Source organism: Pezoporus wallicus, unplaced genomic scaffold, assembly GCF_028554395.1.
Source record: "Pezoporus wallicus isolate ANWC-B61680 ecotype Strahan unplaced genomic scaffold, APGP_CSIRO_Pwel_v1 contig_7731, whole genome shotgun sequence".
NCBI classification, from domain to species: domain Eukaryota; kingdom Metazoa; phylum Chordata; class Aves; order Psittaciformes; family Psittacidae; genus Pezoporus; species Pezoporus wallicus.
The window spans coordinates 460,584-486,146 of NW_026635361.1; the positions used below are offsets into that span (position 1 = coordinate 460,584).

General features: G+C 47.5%; 1 protein-coding gene across 2 annotated transcripts in view; it reads left to right on the plus strand.

Moving 5' to 3' along the window:
* Positions 1–1,192: 1,192 nt before the first annotated feature.
* The window catches only part of BBS4 (Bardet-Biedl syndrome 4), a 41,698-nt gene continuing 17,327 nt past the window's right edge, over positions 1,193–25,563 (plus strand). The window contains exons 1-5 of one of the 2 annotated variants that reach the window (XM_057420786.1): positions 1,193–1,297; positions 3,074–3,125; positions 20,549–20,628; positions 24,671–24,734; positions 25,431–25,542. In XM_057420786.1, the coding sequence (XP_057276769.1) occupies positions 1,268–1,297; positions 3,074–3,125; positions 20,549–20,628; positions 24,671–24,734; positions 25,431–25,542 (338 nt within the window). In that variant the 5' untranslated portion in view covers positions 1,193–1,267. The remainder of the gene's footprint in view (positions 1,298–3,073; positions 3,126–20,548; positions 20,629–24,670; positions 24,735–25,430; positions 25,543–25,563) is intronic. The other variant, XM_057420790.1, reaches the window with a different exon arrangement.

Sequence of the window (25,563 nt, forward strand, 5' to 3'; positions counted from 1 at the left end):
GACCCCAGAGGAGGGGTGTGTGTGGATTTAGAGTTCTAATTCCAGGGCAGGAAAAGGAAGGGGTGTTTGTGCCCCGCTTCTCACAAGACTGTGGATCTCCTCTCTCTCCCCCTCTCATCTGTCAAAAGGACCCTTCCTTCCTGCTTGAGTTTCACTTACATTATAACAAGTCGTAACATTGAAAAGGAAAGATGGTTGAATTGTCTTTGTGTTTGTTTTGGGCTCAGTCGCTGGGCATCCTGTCCTGGCAGGTATTTACCACTCCATCTAGCGCAGCAGGCGTTGAAATCAGCGGGCTATTTTTCAGTGGACAGGGGACAGAACTCATGAGTTAGCTGCTGAGTCCATTTTTATGATTTCTGTAACAAGAGCTATGTTAAAGTAAACAAGTGGTGGTGGTTTTATTAAATTTACTCCTGTATAGGACTTCCTTTTGTGGTATTTTTCGCCAGGTTAGCGGCCTCAAAGGCTTTCTGCCAGCTGCGAGGGGGAATCGACCTGCAAAGGGGTGAATGAAGGCAGGGTTTAAATACCAAATGTTGCTTTGGCTCCCTCACCGATGGCTCCCGTCACTTCCAGGGGTGTAGTTCGATCCCTCTGCACCTGTTTTGCCCATCAGCCCTCCCAACACTGGCTTGTTTTCCTATGGGATTCCTGTGGGAGACCCGCACCACAGCGGCCTTCCCGGTGCTGCTTCAGGGCCTGCCGCTGCTACCTGCAGGCACTGAGTGGCTCCTCGGGCTTCCCTAGGCTCGCAGTTCCCTATCCATGCATTAACACGCCCTGGAAAGCGCTGTGTCCCCCGGAGAGCGGTGGTGACCTGGCGGTGGGGCCACAAAGGATCCCTGGTGTGGCGGCAGACCTTAAGATAATGATAATTAAGCAGATAATGACGGTTCAACAGCTCATGATGATGATGAACCCCCCGTCCTGAGGGAGCGCTGCCCGGCCCCTCAGCCCCGCACACCGCGAGGGGATGAACCCTGCCCGCACCTCCGCCCATCACCGCTCCCTCGGGCACCCCCGGCCGGCGCGTCCCGCCCCACCGGCGGCCCCGTTCCCCCTGGCTCAGCCGCGGAGCCGAGCAAACCCTTCCCAATAAACGTGTACGGTCCCTGCTCCCACCGGCGGACACGGCCAGAGCGGACCGCGACGCTCCCGCCGCCGCCTTCCCGTCGGGCCCAGCGCCGCGCAACTCTGTGGTTGTCCCGGAAGTGCTCCCGCGGGTAACCATGGTAACGGGGCGCTCGTTCCCGCTGCCGGCGCCATGGCGGAGCCGCAGGCCCAGGCCGCACCGGTGAGGGGCGTCCTGCCCCGGGGCTGCGGGCGGGGGAAGGCGGCGGGAGGGGGGTGCTCCTGAGAGAGGGGTTGAACCCGCGCACGCTTGGTGCTGGAAACGCAGCGGGAGCTCAGCTTTGGTCCGGCGGGGGGGGGGGGGGCTGAGAGCTGAGCCTCTCCCGGCTCCGTCAGCGACCCGCGTTTGCTTCACCTGCTGAGTTACATTAACCAGGTGTTACACGGGTAGTCACAGAAGATAATACTTTGACTTATGTAGCGCTAGTACTGCCTACCTGAGAACCCGTACGTGTTAACGAGATGTTAAGGTACCTCAAAGTACCCGTTTTGGAAGGGGAGGTGGATTTTCCCTCATCTTCCAGAGGTGCACTGAGAAGCTCAGTGTGACCCCCAGACTGTAACACATTGATCCCGTGGCAGGGGTTGGAACTGGAGGAGCTCTAAGGTCCCTTCCAGCCCAAACCAGGCTGGGATTCCGTGATTCTAAATCCCTGTCAAACGCTCTTAAGGAAAATAAATGGTTTTGGGATTACTGGGACAAAAATCCTCTCGTGGATAAGTATCTTTAAAAAGTGAGGAGGAATAAATGCTTCTGGTTTTGTGGTGGTTCGTGCAGCCCTGCAGGGCTCTGTCCCGGGTCTGTGGTGATGAGAGCGTGTCCAAAGGGTCTGGGGGAAGCAGTGGCTGGAAAGCTGTTGAGGTGAAGGAGGGCAATGCATGGAAGTGTTCGCAGTGCTGAGTGACAGGGCTCGGAACTGGGATAACGTGTGTGGGTATTGTACATACACGTCTCTAAAACCTCAGGGGTTGTGCTGGTTATTGCTGCTTAGGAGCGGGGGGATGGTTCTGTGATACAGCAGACAGGCCACGTTCTGTGACAGCAGCTCAGCTTCGCCCCTCAGGAATCAGAGAGGTGAACAAAATGTTGGAAATTAGGAAGAAATAAAACCTCGCCTGTGTCCATTCTGGGTTATTTTCCATGTCTCAGGCTGCGGTCAGGGTCTCCCATCCTCCCAATCTCCAGTAAAAGAGAGTAAGCTAGAAAGTGCTCCCAAAGCATCGCAAGGAACAAGGGTGGACTGGGTCTCCCCTTTAAAAGCATGTTTATGAGGGAGAGCGAAGGCGACACAGGCCTGCGCAGTCCTGGTGTGTCTGAGGAAGAGGAGTGGGGAATGTCTTCTCCCCAGGAAACTGGAAGTGAGAAGTAGCACCACTTCCCTGCGTGTTCCTGTTTCTCATTTTTGGATGCCGAGCAGAGGAACATATCAAATGCATTTGTTTTCCCCAGGCTGGGCCCCTCCTGGTCCATGACATCGGGGCAGTGTTTGCAGGTTGAGGTTGGCTGCTGTGTGATGGGACATGGCTGCGTTACCTGCCTGCGGCCTCGGATGGCTCCCCAGGAACAGCTTTGTTCTAATTAACTTCCCAAGCATTTTATAGCAACTGCATTTGAGGTTTGCCTCTGTGATCTCTAATTGGCATCTTAACCGCTTGAGTTCTGTGTTTGCGAGGTAAGGATCACTTCTAGAATCCTAACAAGTAGCAGTGAACCTATGGAACAGGAGTGTGCTCTAAAGCAAGTGGGGTTTTTAAGGAATGACCTAACTAGGCTGGGGAAGAGCAGTGCTTGGCAGGGCGGGCTGTGCCTCGCAGCAACAATGCTATTTTTATATCCTCTTTTGGGATTTGCCAGTTGTCCTTTCTGATTATTTTCTAGAACAGATCTTCAAGAAACCTCCTCTGGTGTGTTTAATACTCCTCTTTTCTGTCTTTTCAGGTTTCTTCATTGCCAGCGGCTACAGAACCTCTGAAACCCCATGCTAAAAAAGGTTTGTTTGAAGATACAGTTGTGTTTCTTGGGCAGGTTGATTTTAAGATTCCTTTAATAGTGTGGGCAGCTCTCTAGTAAGAAATAAATGTCCACGGGGAACAGACAGGACTATTAGACTGTAAGCTGCTGAGTGGTTCTTTCTAGGGTCTGTATAATCAGCTCAGTGTTGTTGCTGCCTGACTTATTATACCTACAGCCAGAATCATGTTAGCTTGTAATCTAAGAGACTGTATATTTTATTGTGTATATGCTAAAGACTTGGATATCCATTTAGCTTCTTAAGTTACAAGAGGGGTTTGTTTATTTTAGGGTCTTCTTGCTATAAAAAGGGTCTTGGCAAACTAATGCTGCATCTTGGTGATTTTTCATGTTGCATTTCCTAAGCTTTGATGTAAAAGGGATGTGCAGGTGAGATGAGACCAGTCAGGTTGTAACTGCATTTAATTATTGGTTGGTTGGTTTTGGTGAAAACAGTTTAACTTGGTCCCAGTTACTGTTTTGAAATCCTGGTTGAATCTGAACTGGAACAGGAACAATTTCAGTTACTGGTTGAAAATGTTAGGCTGAAGCTTGATGTTTTCCCAGACCCTTTACAAAGCCTGCAGCACAGTTTGATGTTGCAGCCTCTCCTTTCCCCTTTTCCCTCGCCCTTGTGGTGTGACTCATCCCAGTGCATGTGATGAACACACTTCTTGGTGGTACTGAGCTCTGCACACATCCCTAGTACAGATCCGTCCACTGCAGAGACTTTTGTGCCTACCTAAGATGAGCTTTGGGTGTTTTTCTGTGGCTTTTCCTTTATCAAGTATCCAGAGGACCCCATCAATTCAGATTATAATTAAGAGTGTTGCTAGAACCCTGATATAGTGCCAGCCAAAACAGTGTTTCTTTTCCCTCACCTTTTAATGCAGGGAAGCTCAGCTGGGGAGCACTGTGCTTTGGCCATTTTCTACCCTGAATGTGTGATGTGCCCTTTGGAGTACAGTCTGGGAGGCGATCTTCCATATTCCTAAGTTACTTGTGATGGAGACTGCCTCAGTGATCACACTGGCATTCAAAAGGAGCTTATTTGGCAACTCCAGCACTCTTTTACGGTGGGGTGAGGGTTATAAATCAACTGTGCTTAATTAATGAGAGAAATGAGTAGCTGAAAAAGAAAGATGGTGCCATGGGCCTCACAGACACACTGAGGAAGCATCCACCACCAGCCAGTGTCCCTTCCACCTCCTTCTGTTGGTGTTCACCCATGTGGGGAAAACACCAGAGGGGAGAAAGTAGTGAATGAAATCCAGTTACTTGTGGCTCTGGATCTCTCTTTTATACTGATATGACTCTTGACTCCAGATTAACTATGGTGAAGACAAAAAGTAATCCAGCCTGTGACTTCTGTAGTTCTCTTTTCTGTCTCTTAAGGTAAACTGAGGCATCTCCAGTCTCAGTCACACCTCTGAAATGGAATGCCTTGGAAGCCTTTGTGCTTTGCGGTTTAATACTTGACTGTGTTACCTTTAGCTTAGTGGGCAGAAGCTGATTTGAGCTTCCTGATGGTTAATCTCTAGGAAATGAGGGCAGCAGAAAGATTTGTAATGGGGAGTGATGTAACAGTGTCCTTTGTGTGTGGGTGTGATGCTGGGGTCATGTAAGAGAGGAGGGGAGAGACTGAAAGTGATGCTGTATGTGCTTCTGTGGGGTTTGGCAGCAAAGAACAGCATCCTGTTCCCATGACAGGCTTTTGCTTTGTTCTGTTTTAAATAGGATTTTCATAGGATATCTTAATAAAGTGTCTTTTCCTATTTTAGTTTGCCTGAGGAGAATCCTGGTGAAATTTAAGGAGCCAGGCAAATGTACATCAGTTCTGTTTGCATAAACTGGTTTTAAACTGACGTTTTTGGACACTGGTAACTTTCTGGTGCAGCAATTTGCCTTTTTAGGTTTACATTGTATGCCAGAGAGAGACTGAAACCAACATTAAGATCTATGAAATACAGAGATTATCTGGTAAAATATGGTCTCCTATGAAGTTTAGTGTGGATGAAATTTTGCCCAGATAGAGGATGTATTGCAATAACTAAACAGTGTTGTGCAGAAATGTAGCAGATTATGACCATGTCATAGAGAATCACAGCATGGTTTGGGTTGGAAGGGACCTCAGAGCTCATCTAGTTCCATCTAGCCTCACCTCCCTCAACCTGCTGCTCACGCTCTGGGGGTGCAGCCCAGCACACAGGGGGGTTCTGGGCTCAGGCACACACTGCAGCAGGGTCATGGGGAGCTTCTCATTGACCAACACCCCCAAGTCCTTCTCCTCAGGCTGCTCCATCCAGTCTTCCCCAGCCTGTGTTTGTGCTTGTCCCCGACCCAGGGGCAAGACCTTACAGTTGACCTTGTCACTGCTGAAGTCCTAACTTTAATCATCACGGTGCTTGGATTCAGATTATATCATTTTTGCCTGTGTTTGTACTGGGTAGGGCAAAGGTATTAAACATGTTCCTATGGACGGGATCTCAAGTTTGCAAGGAATCATGTGAATGACTGAATGCAGCTGTGAGTTCTGTGCTTAACCAGGAGGCACAGCAGCGGGTGTGTTCTCAGTCTGACCCGTGATGCAGATGAGAATATGTTGAATAATGTTGAACTGTGAGACCTGTCAAGTGGCTTCCCTTCACTGTTGTGTTGCTTTACCTTTCTGGGTGCTCCTGCAGTCCTGTCCATAAAAGAAGGCAAAGCAGAAACCTGGAACCAGTGTTTACAGCTCCTAAACAATAATGTGGAGTTAAGAGGTGGAATTTGCTCTTGAATTAGCTGCTGTCAGGGTCACTCTGTCATGCAGCTTTTAGGCTGCAAAGGCCCAAGGGATGGGATTTCAGAGAGCCTCTCTTGCAGGGAAGAGGATGAGCATCCAGCAAGGGTCAGGAGCAGATTGTGGTGGTGGTGGGGAAAGGTGTTGTACACGGTGATAGGATGTGAAATCTCTACATCTAGCAATCTAAGGGGACCAGTAAAAGGTAAACCCCTCAGAGTATGTTGTGGCTGCGCTTGGTGACTGTTGTTACTCAGCAGCTGACACGTTAGGAGCTAAACCCATTCATTATTTTGTCCTTTCCCCCCGTGGGGAGAGCTGCTCTCACAATCAATTCCCTCTGTTGCTACCTTGAGATCCATAACTCTGTCCATGTTCATATTTTGTCCCCAAGCAATTCATGGTAGAATAAAGGGAGCTCTGTGTCTTGAAGCCATGTAGAGTTACTATCAGCCTGCTGAGATGGGGGCTTAATCTCCTTTCTGCATTCTAAATGAATTGGATGTTTTCCAAGCTGGTTTTGAATTGCAGTAGGCTGAAGATTCCCATCTTCCCACTTTCCTGTGGGCACACGGGCAAGTCAAGTCATTTTGGAGTATCTCCTAGCAGTGGAGAAGTGCTTTTACCACTTGTATTGTTGATTTTTATGGAACACAACTTGAATTTATTTCCCTTTATGGTGGAAAAACGTATCCAGAAAGGAAGCTTTGGGCTCCTTTTAGTCTCAGAACAGTTCAGAGGTTAATGGAACATTTTCAGATGCATTGGATTTCCACACAAATATCAGATTTTGTGAGGAACAGTGATGGCTTTTTAATAACAGGGTAGGAACCTAAAGATGTGTGTGTTGTAATAAATAAACCAGAGCAAAAGAAAGCAGATTTCACTTGAGAACTTGGGCTGGAAATCCATTAGACTGTGAAGAAGGAGAAGGCTGAGTTGTTACCAACCACCTCTATGTTTGTCCAAGGAAGGGTCAGGTAGATAACTGTCAAAGCAAAAACCTTCCCTTTGTGAAGTAGAAAAGCATCAGCAGGGATTAAGTGTTCTTCTCAGTCCTGGGCATTGGGATATTTTAGGGATGGTTTGTAGGTATGTGTTTTTCTAGAGTCTGAAGCAGGGAATTCTGCCTTGGATTAACTGTGACCTTTGGCAAAGCACTTATTTTGTTGGCTTCACCTTGGAGCAAAGTCAACCTCGTGTCTGGATGTTTCAAGGATGGTGTGAGTCTTTGTCTTATATTGGGTTTGGTGAATTCCACTTCAGTCTCATATAATTATGAGCAAAACTAGCAAAAATGTCTTGTCAGGCCTGTGTGGGTCACTGAGAGGGAGGAAATGAACTTCTCCCTGCTTTTATTACACTCTCTCAGAGGCAAAGTAAGGTACTGCCATGAGATTGCAACAGCTGATGAGGTAGGTTTATCAGGGATAAACGTGAGTGCTCAGTGTCCCTTTGTAAGTCACAGCAAAGTTTGATTAGATTTGGATGTTGCAGATAAATAGAAATAGGGAAGTGTGTGATGTGTGTGTGTGTTTTGAAGCTGGGGTTGTATCCTGTGCTTGAGCTCAGTGGTAATGAGGGTGTTCTTTGAAGCTCGAAGTTACCACACTTCTACCACACAGAAACATGGGGTTTGGGTACAACACCATGGTATTTTGTATCTTACCAGGGTAGTTTATTTTGTTTAATAGATTTTATTCTCAAGCAGTGTGAGTTACTCTTGTCCAGCAAAATCCCACAGCAGCGTTAAGCTCAAATACCATCCTGTTCATGTGGGTGCTCGTCCTTGAAGCCAAGGGTGTCATCCATGGGTTCTAATAGAAACTAATTGCACACGCTGCTTTGATGGGCAGTGAAGCTGGCTTTATCTGCTGCTGAGATGCTCACAGTGCTAAGCCATCTCAAAATGTTACTGTTAGGTAACACCTAACTTTCAGGTTATGCAGAAGGAGAAGTGGCTTTTGATGGTGGGTCCTGTGCAGATGGACAGCTGCTCTCTCTGGGCAGCTCCTGCTCGCACAGATGAAGCAGTGGGGATGCCTCCTGCTGCCACAGATACTTTAAGGGGTCCTGTAAGTATTTTAATGGCTCGAGCACTCCGAGGAGCAGGAGATGTTCGTACCCCAAGGAGCTGATTCCATGCACTTGCCGAGCCGATCATTTCTGAATTCCTGATACATTTTCTGAAATCAATAGAAATCCACTCTTGGAACCGGCTTCAAAGCTGCCTTTGAACTTGTAAGAGTGAAGCTGCCTGAGAAATCCTGATAAAAGCAACCCCCTTGAGTTAAATGAATTAATACTTCTAAGTGTGTCAGAAGGAAAAGCAGTTAGTGGAAATGTTGTGGTTGGAGGGGAGCAGATACAGTTCCTGTCCCTGTACGTACCACTTCATTTCCATCTGACCACGTGCGAGCCAAGGTCTTTTACCCCATTTGAACCTACAACCTTCTGAGAAGAAAATGGTTTCTGAATAACATAGGTTAGTGGGTAATGACAGTGTTGTTTTATAGAAGAGACATTGATGCTTTCCTCTCTCTGCCATAAGTGGGTCGAAGTGCTGTGTATATCTTGTTCAGGACCTGATACAGCCATTAGTTTTGAATAGTGACATTGAAAGAATGAATTATCATTCTTGGGGAATTCACTTGTATAATACACTCTGCTTCATCCTCTTCCCCCAAAACCAGCCCAGTAATCCCTGCACCACAAACTGATCATGCTGCAGTTTGAATGTGCTGGCACAGCTCTGCCCTCTTGTGTGTGTACATTAATATCCATGACTACAGGAACAGGGAAACCTTTGCAGGGACAGGCTGGTAGCAGTAAGATTTGCGTGCTAGTTTCTAAATCAGAAGATTTATAGTTCCAGTTCCAGCATTACATCTTTTGGCAGTTCTCAACCTACTTATTTCCTCTCTGTAAAGAGGAAAATCTCTATCTGCTTCTCAGGCTGGTTGCAAACTGAATGACAAGTGCCATCAAAGTGCCTCTTGCAGACAGTGAGTGTAACCTGAGTGCCTTTTGGTAATTAAGAATCACAGTGCACTGGATGAGGCTGAGGGGGAGTACAGTGGAGTGCAATAGCTCAGCTTTAGAGGGTCTAACTGTCCAGTTGCAACATGTTGCTTTAGCATCACAGTTGAATTGGTGAATTCAGGTTGTGCAGTTCCTTTGAAAGTCAAGGCAAGTTTCTGTTGTATTTCAAAGCATTCAGCTTCTGCTGGCATCCTGCTTACAGGTAAAAATGGCATCTCCTGGTGTGGGTTTAAAAATAGTTGTATAAAAATAGTAAGTGACAGATTTAGGAAGGGTGGGATCCATCTTCCTGAACTGAGACACCTCTGAGGTAGAACAAGTCTCAGCGGATCACCTGTGCTCTGTAGTTAGTGGAAAACCCACTGATGCCATTCTTCTGCATTCTGTCCTATCCACCTATTGTGGGATGCAAGGAATCCACTCCTGAGCACATGTATTCCTCTCCTTAGAGACAGCCTAAGGCAAGTAGCTGGGATGTCTTCATTTTCAGACATGAGTTAAAGGAGATGCATTTGCTCAGTGTCAGAGTTAATGTTGTCTGTGCAGCTTGAGTTGGAGCCTTTGAGTCTTCAGTGGCTTTAGCCTGGGTCTCCAGCATCATCTGAACAGGAATGATGGGACTGGCTTCAGTGTACAGCCAGTTGTGGTGTTTATCTTCAGCTATCAAATCCTGTAGGATAATTCCCTGATGCTGCAAGGACCTTCTGTGTTGTACTTAAGGCCCATGGTACCTTAAGGTCTCTTAAGAGACAGCAGTTGCTTGTGAAGAAGACATCCTGGGTTCCCCAGTGCTTGAGGTCTTGTTTCTGCAGAGTTGCAGATGAGCACGTCCATAGCTGGAGCACGGCTGCTGCCCACCCTGCCTGCCAGAGCGAGTGTTGCCTGGGAGATACCAGCTCTCATGTCTTTCCAGCCAAAACTGGTGGAGGGATGGAGTGAGGACAGCCTCTGGGTGTTGCTTCCTGTTGAGTGAGAATGTTCAGGGCTGCATTGTGACCCCCCCATTACAATTTCAGTTTGCTTTTTCAGAGGAAAGCTTTTTCTTACAAATGCCTTATAATGATTTTAGCTTTTATTTCTGTGGAAAATACCTCATGCTGTAGACAGAGAAAGACTAAGCATAAAGAATGTAAGCCAAAGGAAGGATTAGACTGGAAATCCCCAAACTGCTATGCTCCTGATGCTGGAATTACTGAGAAGCTGGTTACACAGGTTATTTTGGGAATGCCTGCAGCCACTGTGGCTTTGTTTGCAGGGGAAATATCTTCCGTCCTTGCTTTGCTGTGGGAGGAGACAGTGAGCAGCGGTGCTGGGTTTGGCTGGGATACAGTTAATTTTCTTCATAGTAGCTGGTATGGGGTGATGCTGTGGGTTTGTGGTGCGACCAGTGTTGATAACACAGGGAGCTTTTAATTACTGCTGAGCAGTGCTTACACAGAGTGAAGACCTTTTCTGCTCCTCATCCCACCCCACCAGCCAGGAGGCACAAGGACTTAGGAGGGCACACAGATGGGACAAGGGATATTCCACACCTTATGACCTCATGCTCAATGTATAAAGCTGGGGGAAGAAGAGGAACGGATGTTGGAGGTGATGGTGTTTGCCTTCCCAAGTGACGTGCGCTGGAGCCCTGCTGTCCTGGAGGTGGCTGAGCACACGCCTGTGATGGGAATGGGGGAATGAATTCCTTTCTTTGCTTTGCTTGTGTGTGCAGCGTTTGCTTTGCCTGTTAAACTGTCTTTATCACAGCCCACGAGTTTTCTCACTTGTCCTCTTGATTCCCTCCCCCAGCCCACGGGAGGAGTGAGCGAGCGGCTGTGTGGGGCTGAGTTGCCGCCTGGGGTTCAACCACAACAGCCCTGTTTGGCACCCAGCGTGGGGTTTGAAAGGTTTGAGATTACAACAGATCTGACTGGAAAGCTCTAGGTTGAGTTACAGCCACGTGCCTGGTGTGGCAGATGATGGGGTCATCATCGCTGCCGTGTCTGTGCTGCTGTACTAGGCAGGCTGGAACTGCAGTGGGAGCTGGAGATGAAGGGATGAGGGACCTGTGGATGAGGAGCAGGACAACCCCAAGTGTCTGTGGCTGTGAATAAGTCCACACCAGAGCAAGTACATCTCAAAGTGCTTGGGGCCGTGGTTATATCTGTGCCGCAGTGGTGTACCTCTGAAGGGATCATGGAATCCCAGGTTAGAAGGAACCTCAAGGATCATCTGTTCTAACCTTTCTAGGCAAAGCATGACCTAGACCAAGTAACTTGTGCCCATCACCTTTTCCATGGGGCTCCTTGTAAAAAGTGAATCTCCATCTTCTTTGTAGCCACCCTTTCAATGATGGAACATGGTGATAAGGTCTCCCCTGAGCCTTCTCTTCTCCAGCCTGAACTAATTCAGCTCTCTGGGCCTTTCTGTCTTCATGATCTTTAAGGATCATGGCTATGGAGAAGCCCACGACAGAGCAGATACTCCCCCTGGAGAGGCTGCAGCCAGGGATAAGGCCATGCTGGAGCAGGTGCATCTCTGAAGGCAGAAAGTGTGGCTGCAGTTAATACCTCAGACGTCCTGTGCTGCTGATAAGCCATGTTACTCAGAAGCCCGCTGTGATGATGTTCTTGGTCTCCTTGTCTACAAGAGCTCGAGGCATCAAGCAGGAAACAAAATGGTTTAAATGAAGAAAATAACAGTTGGGATGCTGTGCCAGGGCTTGGCTTCTTGAGTAGCTCCAAGCACAGTGTCTGCATCCTCAGGGACTTGAGAACTGTTATGTGAATCAGCCTGCTTTTTGCTAGATTAGCTGGTGTTTAAACCCCAAAATAGCAAAAGCTCTTTCAGATCCTTGTTTTCCTTCTGTTTGGAGCGTGTGTCTCTGCTCAGCAGTCAGTGCTGATGGGCAGAATGAGCTCGTGCAGAGGAAACACTTTCAGTTTTGACTTTTTCTGAAGCAAGTAAAGATGATGATACTTCAAATTCCTTGTTAAAGTACTCATTTGCCACCAAATTTCATAGAATCATAGAATCAACCAGGTTGGAAAAGACCTTTCAGATCATCAAGTCCAACCTTTACCCCAGTGTTTATTTGCTTGAATTGAATTTTAAGCTTGACTCAAGCACTGTTAGGCTTGATTCAGTTGTTTTGTGTGGTTGTGATTATACATCAAACGGAGGAAGGATTGTGGAGCAGTGTCTCGCCAGCCTCGTCCTGCTAATGGAGATTTCCCAGTAGCCAGCCTGGTTCTGCCACTGGGAACGTCGCTGTGGCACTGGGAGGTCCGGGGTGTCAAAGGTGTGTATTTACAGATCTTGCCCCTGTCCCTTAAGGTTCAACTTGAGCAGCACACACTAGAAGACATCTATATTGAATAACCAAGGTATGAATTTGTCTTGTGCATGAAACCATTTCTGTGTGGAGTAACTCAGAACTCGAAACGCCTTAAGTCAGAAAACCCACTGAAGTCTGAGCTAGCAAGTCTTCAAGATTTAGACAGAGTAAGCTAACGACAGAAAATCCCCCTTTTTCCTTCTCCCTTGTGTATAAATCAGTTTTAAGACAGAATTCCAGCTCTTCCCGATAGCTTCGGCTCATTTTCCTGCAGGGGGAGGTGTAGAGTCAGAAATGTTGCTTTTTTTCTTGAAACCTGCTGTTTTCCAGCCTCCTCCTCGCTGTCCCTGCGCATGGGGAGGCTGTTCGTACACCTCAGGAAGATCACGCTATGAATTATGACTTTGTCGCCAGTGCCGGAATTGTGTCTGATGAGTTTTATTAACCCCAACTGCCTGGGAATAATGAGCAGCCATACGGTTTATGTTTGATTTAAAGGTGCTCCGGCAGCAGTTTGCAAAAGGGAAAACAAGGGAAGGGGATAAACAGAGAGGATGGCTACAGCAGGAGCTCTCCTTTTCTCTGCTGTTTCTATCCATTTTACAGGTATTCGTGTACACGCCACCTGTATGCTCACGTATGTATGCATGTACTCACAATGAGTGAAATACAGCGTATAAAACCTCCTCTGGGTGAAGGGGTTTGGAGTGATTTTTCATCATTGTTGAGTTTTGAATACGTTATGGCTCCATTTTCAAGCTCCAAGGATGGTTCTGGGTGTAGGAGACCAGTATTCCTCCACGAATTCCCTTCCCAAGATGGAATGTATTGATATTGCTAGAATCTCAATGAAAGCCTGTGTCTGGGTGAGGAAGAGGGTTTCTCATTCATTTTCTCTGTGCACTAGCCTAGATAGGAGTCTGTAGGATGCTCCTGTGGTATAAAGGCAGGCCATTATTTTTAAATCTAAACCCCTTGATATTTGAGCTTAAAACTGCTTCCTATCCATTATTCATCCCTTATTATGGAAAATACAACTCCCTGGCAGTGGTACGTTGTTTTCTAGTAGCTATTTGAGTTTGAGCCTTATGATTTCAGTGTTATTTTTGTTTAGCAGATACTCATTAGCTCTGTGTCACTGGTTTCACAGCCGGTCACATAATTCCTGGCACTGGCAGCTTGGGAAGCTCAAGGCAAAAGGAGACGTGTGCAGCTGGTTTCATCCTGCATTTCCTTCTTTATCAGTGCTTGTTGAACACAGCTGTGAGAGCACTGAGCTTCATTTCAGACTGTAACCAAAGCTATGCCCCACAGTAGACCTTCCCCAAGCTCTCCCAGTGGGAATAACTGTAACACTGGCAATAATGGCAGCAGATGCCTTCCGGAGGCTGAGCTGGGTGCATGTTGGTCATGGAATCCCAGGCTGGTTTATGTTGGAAGGGAGCTTAAAGCTCCTTCAGTTCCAACCCCTGCCACAGGCAGGGACACCTTCCACTAGAGCAGCTTGCTCCAAGCCCCATCCAACCTGGCCTTGAAAGACCCCTTAAGGAATTTGATGTGTTGCCCTTCAGATTTGGCTGGTCTCCTGCAGTGGTCAGGGAATTGCCTTTGTGCCCTTACTAGGTGGTGACTGGAATGACTTGGAAATGGGCAATGAATCTCTAATCAAAGGTGAATCCTGCTTCTGTATGTTAGGGTAAGCCTGGCCCCACGATGGGAGATGATGCCGTTCACCACAGCAAAGCTTCCTGCTTTGGTTTCTGCAGAGCAAGATGCACTTTACCACGTTGTGCTTTGGTGCTGCTCTCTTAATAGCAAAATGTTCCAACAGAGGCTTGACTCACTGCCTCTGTGTTTATTAACTCTGCAAATACCGGTGTGCCTGAATGCTGGTTTGCACCACACAGTTTTACTTAGGATCTGGAAAGGGACAGTTGAGTCAGGATCCAAATTAGACCCTTTGGATAATCTTACGTGTGTACATGGTGCCCATCACAGTGGATCCAGACTGTGGATCTATGTGGTCTGTGTTATGTATGGTTTAGGTATTACAGATTTTGGTCTGACAACACATTCTTCTTTGTGTCACCTTAAGTCTTTTGTGTCTCTGCTTCTCCTGCAAAGCTCTTCCTGCTGATTTTATTCAGTTTGCTGTGAGGTGGGTTGCAAAGCTGGAGGATGGGGAGTGGATTGGGGCTCAGACTCTTTCCTATAAGCTGGGGTGGAAAAAGACTAGGCTCTGATCATACAGAGAGCCATAACTGAGCAGTGCCTTCCACAGGAGGGGTCCTGGCTGCTCCTGGCCCCTCACAGTTTGCACACTGGAGGAAATAAGGTGAAAGCTGCCTGATGGCTGCAGTTGGGCAGTTCTGGTGAAAGCCACCATCCTCTGGCTGTGCCACAGCACAAGTGGCCTGGTTGCACTTGTGATTTCTGTAGGAGGATGGCTGGTGCTTTAGCAACCATTTCTCCCATCTGATAGGAGCCTTTTGGGGTTTCTCCCCACTCCTTCCTCTCTCTTTACAGTGATTTCAATCCCCTTTTATTACATCTAAACCCCATGGTTTGATAGTTCCTCTCTAAGCTATAATTACCCAACCTGAAGATGCAAGCACAAAACAATTTCCAGCGGAGGTTTACACAAAAGGGAGTAACTCTGATTCTGTATCATTTTTTCAGTCCTTGGAAAAAGTCTCTAAGGGGATGAACAAAGCAAAGAGTGATGATAGCGCAGCACAGAGACAAACCTGATGATCTCACTCGGATTCTGCCAGGTTTCTGCTCCAGTGGCTTCCTTAAAGGAGCGTTGTCAGAAAGAAAAATCACCCTGCTGGAAGTGGGCTGTGCAATCAATCACTGGCCACTGAGAAAGTGGGGATCAGATGGATTCCCTTTGGAATTCAATCAAAACACACTTCAGAGGAGCTGGCGTGTCTCTTGGCTGAGGTTATTTCATCACATACTTGGTGCCTGGCTCCCTGTCACTGTTGCTTAATGAGAGCAGACTTTAGTAAGCCCAGGAAGAGAGGCCGGAAGGTAATTATGCAAGTTATAAACTCATCACTGTAGGTACCAAGTTGGGGGGATAATTGCATTTCTTGCACTGACCCTTGACCAGATTGATTTACAGCAAATAATGGCCCCACTGCTGGAATGGGAGAAACTATTATTTCCTAACCTGTAGTCCCTGTATCCCTGTGATGCTGGGATTGTTTGCAAGGCTCTGTGAAAGGTGACAGAGACAAGCATGTCTTCATCTGATCCACAGCAGTTATGTATGAGAAACTCCTGAAGAGCTGTATATTGAGCAAGGTGGCAAATTGCAGTGCAGGCAGCCTGAGGAGCCTGATCCATGTGCTCAGCTCCTCCTGGTGAGGCCAAATTCATCAGCCTTTCCCTGTGCAGGAACCTTTGGAGTGATCCATTGCAGCAGTATGTGCTCCTGGTATAATGAACACGCGATTGCAAACCACTATATGCCATATGGAGCCTCCAGAGTTCCCCATCATCCTTGTACTTGGGAGGGCAGTGCACCTGCTGCTTTCTGTTCTTCTGCCCCTCTTAGCAGCCCCTGGTTGCCAGATCCAGCCGTACATTGCTGTTCAGGTTGATGCAGCAAGAGCTGAGCGACACATCATCATCATAGAATCCCAGCTTGCTTTGTGCTGAAGGGACCTTACAGCTCATCCACCTCCCACCCCTGCCACGGGCAGGGACACCTTCCACTAGAGCAGCTTGCTCCAAGCCCCTGTGTCCAACCTGGCCTTGAACACTGCCAGGGATGGGGCAGCCACAGCTTCTCTGGGCACCCTGTGCCAGCCCCTCAGCACCCTCACAGGGAAGAGCTTCTGCCTAAGAGCTCATCTCAGTCTCCCCTCTGGCAGGTTCAAGCCATTCATGTAAGCTTTTCAGCTTAAAGCCATCAGCTACATGCAGGGGTTTTTAGGGTATTCTGTGGGTAATTATTAAACATGGTGAAAATATCAGGACCTGTGATGATTGATTCATGTCCTCAGAAAGGTACGGAATGCTGTATTCCCTTTTTGTGGAGCTGGAGTCCCAAAGAGATTGGGATTTCCATTTTTCATCCAGAGAATGCAGTGACCCTTTGCAGTGTACCAGCAGGCTGGGGGAGCAACCCCAAGGGAGATAAAAGCACCAGAAGTAGGTATCTCCTGCTCTGTTTTGAAAAACAAGTGCAGGTGAAGGTGGTTGTGGCTCTGGAGAGGTGTATAAATGATTTCTATGGATTTTGTCTGTATAGAGCCTGGTAGTAACCCTTTGATTCCTACAGCCCTTTTCTGAGCATCAGGCGTGTTCCTGTGTCAAATTTATTGCCTTTCTCCCAGTTTCTGTGGCTTTCCTCTCTCTTCAGTCCTGGGGGGATCCACACCAGATTTGGTTCTTGGTGATGCTGTTGGATTGCTTCAGAGGAGGGGCCAAACTGTTCACATTTACTGTCTGGAACAGACTCGGGGAGTGCATCAACTTTCTTCTACACAGCTTTGTGTTTGTGTTCAGATGTGAGATTCCCTTCCAGATCTGTGAATTAATCCAGTCATCTCTTCCGAGTGACATTGGCACTGCCTTTTTGCAGTTGGCTTGTCTTGGGGAAAGAGAGAAGGAGAGTAATGTCCCCTCAGTTGAGTTTGTTGCTATTTCCAAATGAGTTCTAGGAGTGTAAAAGCTCCATGTGGTTTCCCACTTCCACGTAGTTATCCTTAGCTCAGTGTGTCGCTGGGGGAAGCGAAACTGTTTCATCTCTGTAGATGCAGACGTGTTCACTCCTGTGTCTCATGGTGTGTTTTGATCTCTGTTTTCTCTCCAGCCCAGCTCTTTTAGGTAGCTCTGCTGGGTTTCTGCAGCCCTGGCCCCAGAAGGCAGCTTGCTGTCTGGTTTACCCTTTTCCTTTCAGCTTGACACACTGCTCAGCACCCACTCTGCATGCAGCATGTCTTCCTTGCAAGCCCTATCCTCAGCAGGCGTTTCCATAGCGTGGGAGTGGAGTGTGATGATGTCCCTCTGGTCTTCAAAGTGTGAAAAAGCTCTTTCCTCCGGGAATTCAACAACTGATCTTCCATCCGCTCGCTGCTCTGCTGTTCCCTTAGCTTAGCCCAAAACATTTGTGTAGGCTTTAACATAATTTATTCATCTGGCAACACACCCCAGCCCGCTTGCTTTTCTGTCTCAGGGAACCACAGAGCGGTTTGGGTTGAAGGGACCTTAAAGCTCATCCACCTCCAACCCCTGCCACGGGCAGGGACCCCTTCCACTAGAGCAGCTTGCTCCAAGCCCCTGTGTCCAGCCTGGCCTTGAACACTGCCAGGGATGGGGCAGCCACAGCTTCTCTGGGCACCCTGTGCCAGCGCCTCAGCACCCTCCCAGGGAAGAGCTTCTGCCTGAGAGCTCATCTCAGTCTCCCCTCTGGCAGGTTAAAGCCATTCCCCTTGGCCTGTCCCTACATCCCTTGTCCCAAGCCCCTCTCCAGGTTTCCTGCAGCCCCTTCAGGCACTGGAGCTGCTCTCAGGTCTCCCCTTCAGGAGCCTTCTCTTGTCCAGGCTGCCCCAGCCCAGCTCTCTCAGCCTGGCTCCAGAGCAGAGCTGCTCCAGCCCTCGCAGCATCTCCATGGCCTCCTCTGGACATTTAATGGTGCTGTTTCATTTTAACCTCTCAGCAAGGTGTGCACTACAGATGGTGGGAGACCTGTTGGGGTATCTCTGGAGGGTCTTCTGATTTAATCCCTGTTTATGGTGGTTTTCATTGTATGTAATGATGAAGGATTTTGTATCAGGTACAAAATGGTGAAGTATGCTTTAGTTTTGACTTGAACTGAAATCTTTGTGGTTAAATAGAGTTTGCAGTGCCTGCTTTTAAATCCATGCTTAGAAAAGGAGGTAGGAAGTGTGCAGGTGTATCAGACATGTATCTGGTTTGGGGTTTTGGGTTGGACAGTGGCAGGAAGAGCACACATGTCCAACCACTTCCTGCACGTCTGGCATCCCCAAGTGCTGTTTCTCAGATGGAGAAGTTCTGTCCACTTCAACCATTGCACCACTAATAATCCTTTCACAAGGAAGTCGTTATAAATCTGCTAATGAATCAGGTAACCTCTCAATCAGCTTCAGAGCAGCTCTCAGGCTGTTCATGACATGGTGTTATTTCAATCAATGTGTAGCTATTCAGGCACCTCTTAACTCTTCCCTTCATGGTCTCATTATAAGGATGAATGGGAAACATTAAGTCATCAGAAATCAACGAATCTGGTCTGGGAACACAGATGTTAAAATGCCTTACTTACAGAGATCCAGGCATCACACAGCTGAGCAGCATTTGGATCCCTGACCTGTGTGTTTCTGTAAGCTTAGCTTGTTTGGGTTACTTTTTAGTTCGGGCTGTGTTTTTTAGGGCACTTGAACCTTCTTTATAAGATATTTGCCTTTATATTGCTGGTGTGCACACTTAAACCTCAGCTCTAGTGTAAATCTGGCTGGGTATTCCAGAATTTAAGGAAAAAATCCCCACCAGAACCAGAAATGGCTTTACAGGTTTCTGCCAGCTTCAACAGCTGGAGAAACTCTGGTTGTTTTGAAGTGCTCACAGTGATAGTAGCTTCCAGTGAAGGGGGCCCAGAGAGGGGCTCTTCATCAGGGACTGTTGCAATAAACAAGGGGTGATGGGTTCAAACTGAAACGGGAGTTCAGATTGGAGATAAAGGCAGAAGCTCTTCCCTGTGAGGGTGCTGAGGCGCTGGCACAGGGTGCCCAGAGAAGCTGTGGCTGCCCCATCCCTGGCAGTGTTCAAGGCCAGGTTGGACACAGGGGCTTGGAGCAAGCTGCTCTAGTGGAAGGTGTCCCTGCCTGTAGCAGGGGTTGGAGCTGGGTGAGCTTTAAGGTCCTTTCCAGCCCAAATCAGTGTGGGATTCTATGATACCAGACTTGGTGTGAATTGTGGGGAAACACCTGGTGTGCCTGAGGGACGTGTTTGTTGCTCACTGCAGGTGCCGTCCTCCTGGATTAAACTCTGTGTTCTTTATAACAGATAAGAGCCCTTTGCACCAAGAACATCTCCCAGCACGGTTCGCTCCTTCCAGCTGTGGAATTTCTTCTTCCTTCGGGCTGTAACTTGCTCTGGGTGGCCCTGCCTTGGCAGGTGTTTGGGCTAGAGGGTCTGCAAAGGATTAGAACCTGAATGATTCTGTGATCATGACCCTTGCCACCAGCTGGCGGAGGGGCCTGTGGACCACTCCAAGGAATACCTCGTGCTCCAGGGTGCTGGAAGCTGAGCCTGTGTCTCTGTCAGTGGTGCGGGTCTGTGCCGTGCTCCGCGGGCTGGGAGAAGGCGGCCTGGTCCTTGCTTCGCTGCTGCACTTCTGTCATAATATTGACTTGCAAACGTAGAGCTTTTGGGCCAGTTGCTATGGTTACCTCTCAGCTCCCTGCATCTCGCAGTAGAGAGAAATAACAGGCAATACATTTCGAGCCTTAATGAAATGCACAGCAGTGTGTTCAACTTTGAAACCCAATGTGAATATCACTAAGCAACATCCATTCGTGATGTGCCGTAATTACTGCTGTTGGCTCCCGAGAATTGGAATGCTGGAGCACCAGCCAGTCTCTGCTGCATCAAACACGTTTTTCTGCCAGGAGCTTCACAGTGTCTCAGACGTGTGATGTTTCATAGTTCCTTCACAGTTTCAAAGAACTAAGTTTGACCTCTTTAAATTATTCACACCTTCAGACCAGCAACATCTCCAAAAACTCCAAAATCTCCTTTTGTGTGTTTCACCTTCTCATTCACTCCCAGAAACTGATTTTAAAGCCCTCTGATTCTTCTGCCCTAGTTCCTAAATGTGAATCTGAGTCTCTTCCTCCAGCCTGCTGCCTGTGTTTTTGGAAGCACCAATTCCCCCAGATCTGTGGAGCAGTGTTAGTGTTGGATTCAGACGTAGTTGGTGCTTGGAGCTGTTTGCTCCAGTAACTGCATTGGAAGAAGCCAGTGCCTCAAGTCTTTTGAGGTGTAGTTTTGTGCTAAGAGGCCGTAGTTAATGTCTGTCTTGAGCAATGCATCAGTATGAGAAGTAAACTAAATCCAGACACTGTTTATACATTCACAGTCCAGGCTTCAAGTCAAGTGATTGATTGCACCAGCCAGTGCAGTTGCAGTTGTTGAAGCAGTGGTGTTGTGCTTGCAGATCTCTGTGCCCTGGTTCTCTGCTCATCAAACTGATCTCCTGTATTCTCTTCTTATTTTCTATCTACAGCACCAGAGTTACCAGTCCTAGAGAGGAAGAACTGGTTGATCTACCTGCTGTATGTCCGCAGGGACTACGACGAGTGCAAGGTAGGAGCTGCTCGTAGGACTTTGCATTAGGAAGTACTTTACTGATGTAATGAGTGATAGTTTTCATACCACTTATCAAAGCACCCTCTTTCCTGACTTGTTCTGGAATAGGGACCAAGAGAAAATACAAAACGATGATAACAACAGTTCTATAGTGCAGGTCTCTTGATGGTACTACAGCAAGACTATGAAAAACACTCCGATTGAGTAAAACATCACTGCCAAGCCTAAAAAGAGAAATCTCGGTTACCTTTGAACAAAATTCTTTCATTTGTGTGTTGTACGTTGCACCTTTTGATTCCTCCTGGCTTGGTGGGTGGCAGGGAACTGGTTGTTCAGGATTATAATGACAAGTGGAGTAAGGAAATGGCAAATCTAGTATTAAGCAGCGTGTTTTCCTGCTAAAATGAACAGGAGCTGTTGAAGCGGATTGCCAGCGGGCAGGTGGGGGGCACGAAGAGCTGGCTTTCTACTTCTGTCATGGGCAAAGAAGAGCTGAAGAGACTTTTTGCTTCTGAAACACCGCGGTTGGTCAGGACTTGTCTCTGCTGGAGAACTCCTGGGGGCAGCTGGAGTAAACTCATTCAGCTCTTACTTAATGGAGCTGGAGGGTTGTATCATCAGCAGTCTTGGTTTAAATAGATACAAACAAAGGCTGGGCCAGCAATCCAAATGGAAAATTGTTTCTCTTTTCTGTTCATCTGACTGCATTTGTTTGGTCTCTGTGAACAGTCACTGTTTCTGTGATGTGATGTGGAATCACAGCGTGCAGAGATGTATGGCTCAGGGAAACAGAACAACCAAGTGGATGACATAATGGCAACATTGACTTCTCCATGTCCTCATCAGTCACGGCAGCAAACAAAATGGGGAGGGGGGGTGGGAATTGGGAGAAGTCAGCTTTTACTTGGCAGGCCAGCTTCACAGTAGCTGTAAAAATAAAAGGCAGCAAAGCCTTTACGCAGGGCTCACAAAGGAGGGTCCTTGCAGTAAATATGAACAAGTTTGGCCATACAGACCATAGCAGGTTGAATGGTCTTCCATCCTTTCCCCAGATGTGATGGATGTATGCTCAGAGGTCTGGATTTGACACGGATAAGATGGGAACCTCAGGCTGCTTCATCAGTCAGTGGGGGTCGATAGGCATGTCCAGAAGGCAGTTCAGGTCTTAGGTGGGCTGAGATGCTCTATGGTAGTCTCTGCCTTGCTCTACTGGTGTTACATGGGATTACAGATCTAAGCTGATGCCCTGGATGCTTGCACATGTTAAGTACAGATGTAAGTCCAGAGGAGGCCATGGAGATGCTGCGAGGGCTGGAGCAGCTCTGCTCTGGAGCCAGGATGAGAGAGCTGGGCTGGGGCAGCCTGGACAAGAGAAGGCTCCTGAAGGGGAGACCTGAGAGCAGCTCCAGTGCCTAAAGGGGCTGCAGGAAAGCTGGAGAGGGGCTTTGCACAAGGGCCTGTAGGGACAGGCCAAGGGGAATGGCTTTAACCTGCCAGAGGGGAGACTGAGATGAGCTCTTAGGCAGAAGCTCTTCCCTGTGAGGGTGCTGAGGCGCTGGCACAGGGTGCCCAGAGAAGCTGTGGCTGCCCCATCCCTGGCAGTGTTCAAGGCCAGGTTGGACACAGGGGCTCGGAGCAAGCTGCTCTAGTGGAAGGGGTCCCTGCCTGTGGCACAGGTTGGGACTGGAGGAGCTTTAAGGTCCCCTCCAACCCAAACCAGTCTGGGGTTCCATTATTCCCAAACATGCTATCTGGGGATAATAGCTTCAAAATGAAGAAGGTTATTGACAGTATCCCCAATGGCTTAAATTGCTATTATCTCCTTGATTTCAGCAGAGTTTGGGCATTCGTTAGAGCCCATTAATTTTCTTTTAAGACTCAGCTACGAAACCAATAACCCGTGATGTTATTCATTTGGGTCTGAATTTTGCTAGATCCTCTTTCCCACTCAGGGCATTGAAATGCTTTCTCTCTAACACTGTTTAAAACACTCCCCTATTTTTCAATGATGTAGAAGGCCAAGAAAAAGCTGTTTATTCACCAAAATTGCTTCCTTAAAGTGAAGGCATTAAATTGGTTTTACCCCTTATAGTGCCACTCCCGCATCCATTCTGGTGTCACCAAGCTCTTGACAATGTTGCTGTGCTCCTTACAGCTAGAGATGACTGATGCTGGGTGGTTGATTTGCCTCTCCTTGTACCCAGTGTATGTAAAGCTGCAGCATCCTCTGTGACTGCACAGCCAGGCCGGGGGGAGAGCAGGGACAGGCCCTGAACATCACTCAGCTCTCTGCTCCCACATCAGTTCCAGCTCTGCTCTCTTCTGCTTCTGCTGTGTGCAAGGAAGGAGTTATTAAAATTACCAGATGCTTTACAATCCCTCGTGCTGGTTGGTCTCCTGCCAGCATCTGAATTCTGTCGGTTAAATAAATCTGGGAGGAAAAGCTGGGATTACACATCATATTTCTCAGCTCAGGGCCTTTTGCTCTGGGATATTACAGAATTAGGCAGATCTCTCCGAAAGATAGCTCTCTATTGCCCTCTCTTGCTCTGAGAACCTGGGTTTATGTAGATGGAGCAATAGAGAGTATCCATATTCAGGAGATGCTTGGTTATATCTGAGTTGAATGTCCTGTAATAATGGACTTTGTAAAGAGTATTATAAACATATCTTAGCAGATATAGCTCCTACCTTAATGTACTTTATAAAGGGTATAATGTAGATCTGTTAACAGATACAGGTGAGCAGTTTCAACTTGTTATTCCTTCTCCTTCCTCTCTTTAGTCTTTAGTTTTCTTTTGACAAAGTGCACATTGTCAGTAATAACCCTCCTTGTCTTCATTCCACTTTCCTTCTGTGAGCTGTATTTGAAGTTCAGTTTTCCTCCTTGTTATCAGGTCCTTCCCTTTTATTTGGCTTGGAGGCAGGGGATGCTGGTGCTGATCATACACCAGACAGGAGTGCTAGGTGAGCACCACCTTATTCCTGGCTCAGAAATCTTTCTTTTTCCCCTTTATCTCTTCCACTCTGAGCAGAGGAGGAGTCTTGGAGCAGAAATGATGTTCTCAGTTCATAGTCAGAGCCCTCATCTTCCCAAAGGTCACTTACTCTGTTGATCAGTTTTAGTTTCAGATCACCTGTGACTATGGAATAATGCCAAACTGTGCCCCCCCCAAGCCTGTCACTGCAGGAATGCAGCCAGCAAAAACTGACATTTTCATCAGTTTACTTTTCCCCCCCTTCCTTTTCCCTTATACCCCTCATTTGCTCATTTGACTTCCATTGACACAGCTGCAGTTGCTCCAATTCAATTTATTTCTTCACAAATGGCTGGAAGCAGATACCCATATCAGCAGAGGATGCTTCCAGAGATTCCTTGGGGCACTTTCCATGTAATATCTAATTAATTTTGTCCTAGGAAATGCTACAAGGGCTGCAGTGTTCCTGGCACAGTGCTCTTCACGTGCAGTGGTGAGCTTGCACTCCTCTGTGCCCTCCTGTAGTTGTCCCAGCCACAGCCCAGTGCTGTTGTTACAGGCAAGGTTGTGTTTCTGTAACTGTCCTTAGCTTTTTTAGAATGATGGGAGTTTGCAACTTACATAGCAGATAAATGTAGTATCTTACAGCAACTAGCTACAAATTCTGCATGCATACTGACTTTCCCAAGCATTTAAATGCATTTTGTAGTTCTGTGTGATACCACTGTCACCATCCCGTAAGGAAGAACTGTGTCCATCAGTGGGGCGTGTGTTGTTTAAATTCAAGCTTTTTTAAGGCATTCTGCAGTAAGCACAGATACAGCACAGCTCTATGTAGCCCTTCCACAAAATTCTCCAGATCAAGGTTGCAGAAGGCACTTGGCCAGCCAGAAATCTGGTTTTGTGCACAGAGATTACCTTTATTGAAATATTTGTAGGCTTTATTGTCTGCTGGAAGCTGATGCTGCAGTTCAATGATGGGGGAAGAGTAGAGCAGATAGAGAGCTTCTCAGTGAGGAAGACTGTGATTGAGTTGTACTCTCTGTGCTTTGTCATTCCAGGCTCTCATCAAAGAGCAGCTGCAGGAGTCTCATGGGCTGTGTGAATATGCAGTCTACGTTCAAGGTACGTTGCAGGACACCTCTGGAAGTCTGAATGTTGCTCAAGCAAGTTCTGATTTGAGATACAGCAACAGTAAGAAGGGGACAGGTGACAGAAACGTACAAAATTAACATGTCAAAAGTATTTGGCCTACTTTTGAAGTTTATGGTTTGCACAATGGGAGATGAGATTTTCTGTGTTCTCTGTATCGATGCGTTTCTCATCATTTCCTCCTTGGACTATGGGCACTTGGCCTTCATTGTGTTGGATGGGGTGTTTGATTGTATTACAGAAGCATGTTTGCTGTTAGAGCTACCTGCCTCGGGTGATTGTTCTCTTATTGTTTGCTTAAGGGATGGTATTCCTCCTCCTGTCCTCTGCCCCCTAAAAACTGTGCCCCAAAACTTGGTGTTGCAATTCAAAGTGCTGTGGTGGGGGCTGCAAGGATTTGTTGGCCAAGGCCATACTGCAGCCCATAGAAGTTAGGGTTTAAAGCTGCCTTTATTCTGAAACCCAGCCATTTTTCCAGACACACACAAGTCCTTTGATTGTGTTTTGTTCTGCCCTCAAATACAGCATCTGCCTGAGGTTGCTGCAGGAGGGAGAAAGACCGAATGAGTGTGGTTATATCCATACTCCCCCTTCTTCCCCTGCTGTCAGGGAAGCACAGTTTTCCTGCACACAACAGACTAATTTGCCTGGTATACGTTGTCTTTACAGCTTTGATATTTCGCTTGGAGGGGAAGATTCAAGAATCTCTTGAACTTTTCCAGACATGTTCCATTCTGAACCCCCGAAGCACAGACAACCTCAAGCAGGTGGCACGATCGCTGTGAGTGCTGGTTTGTTGTTT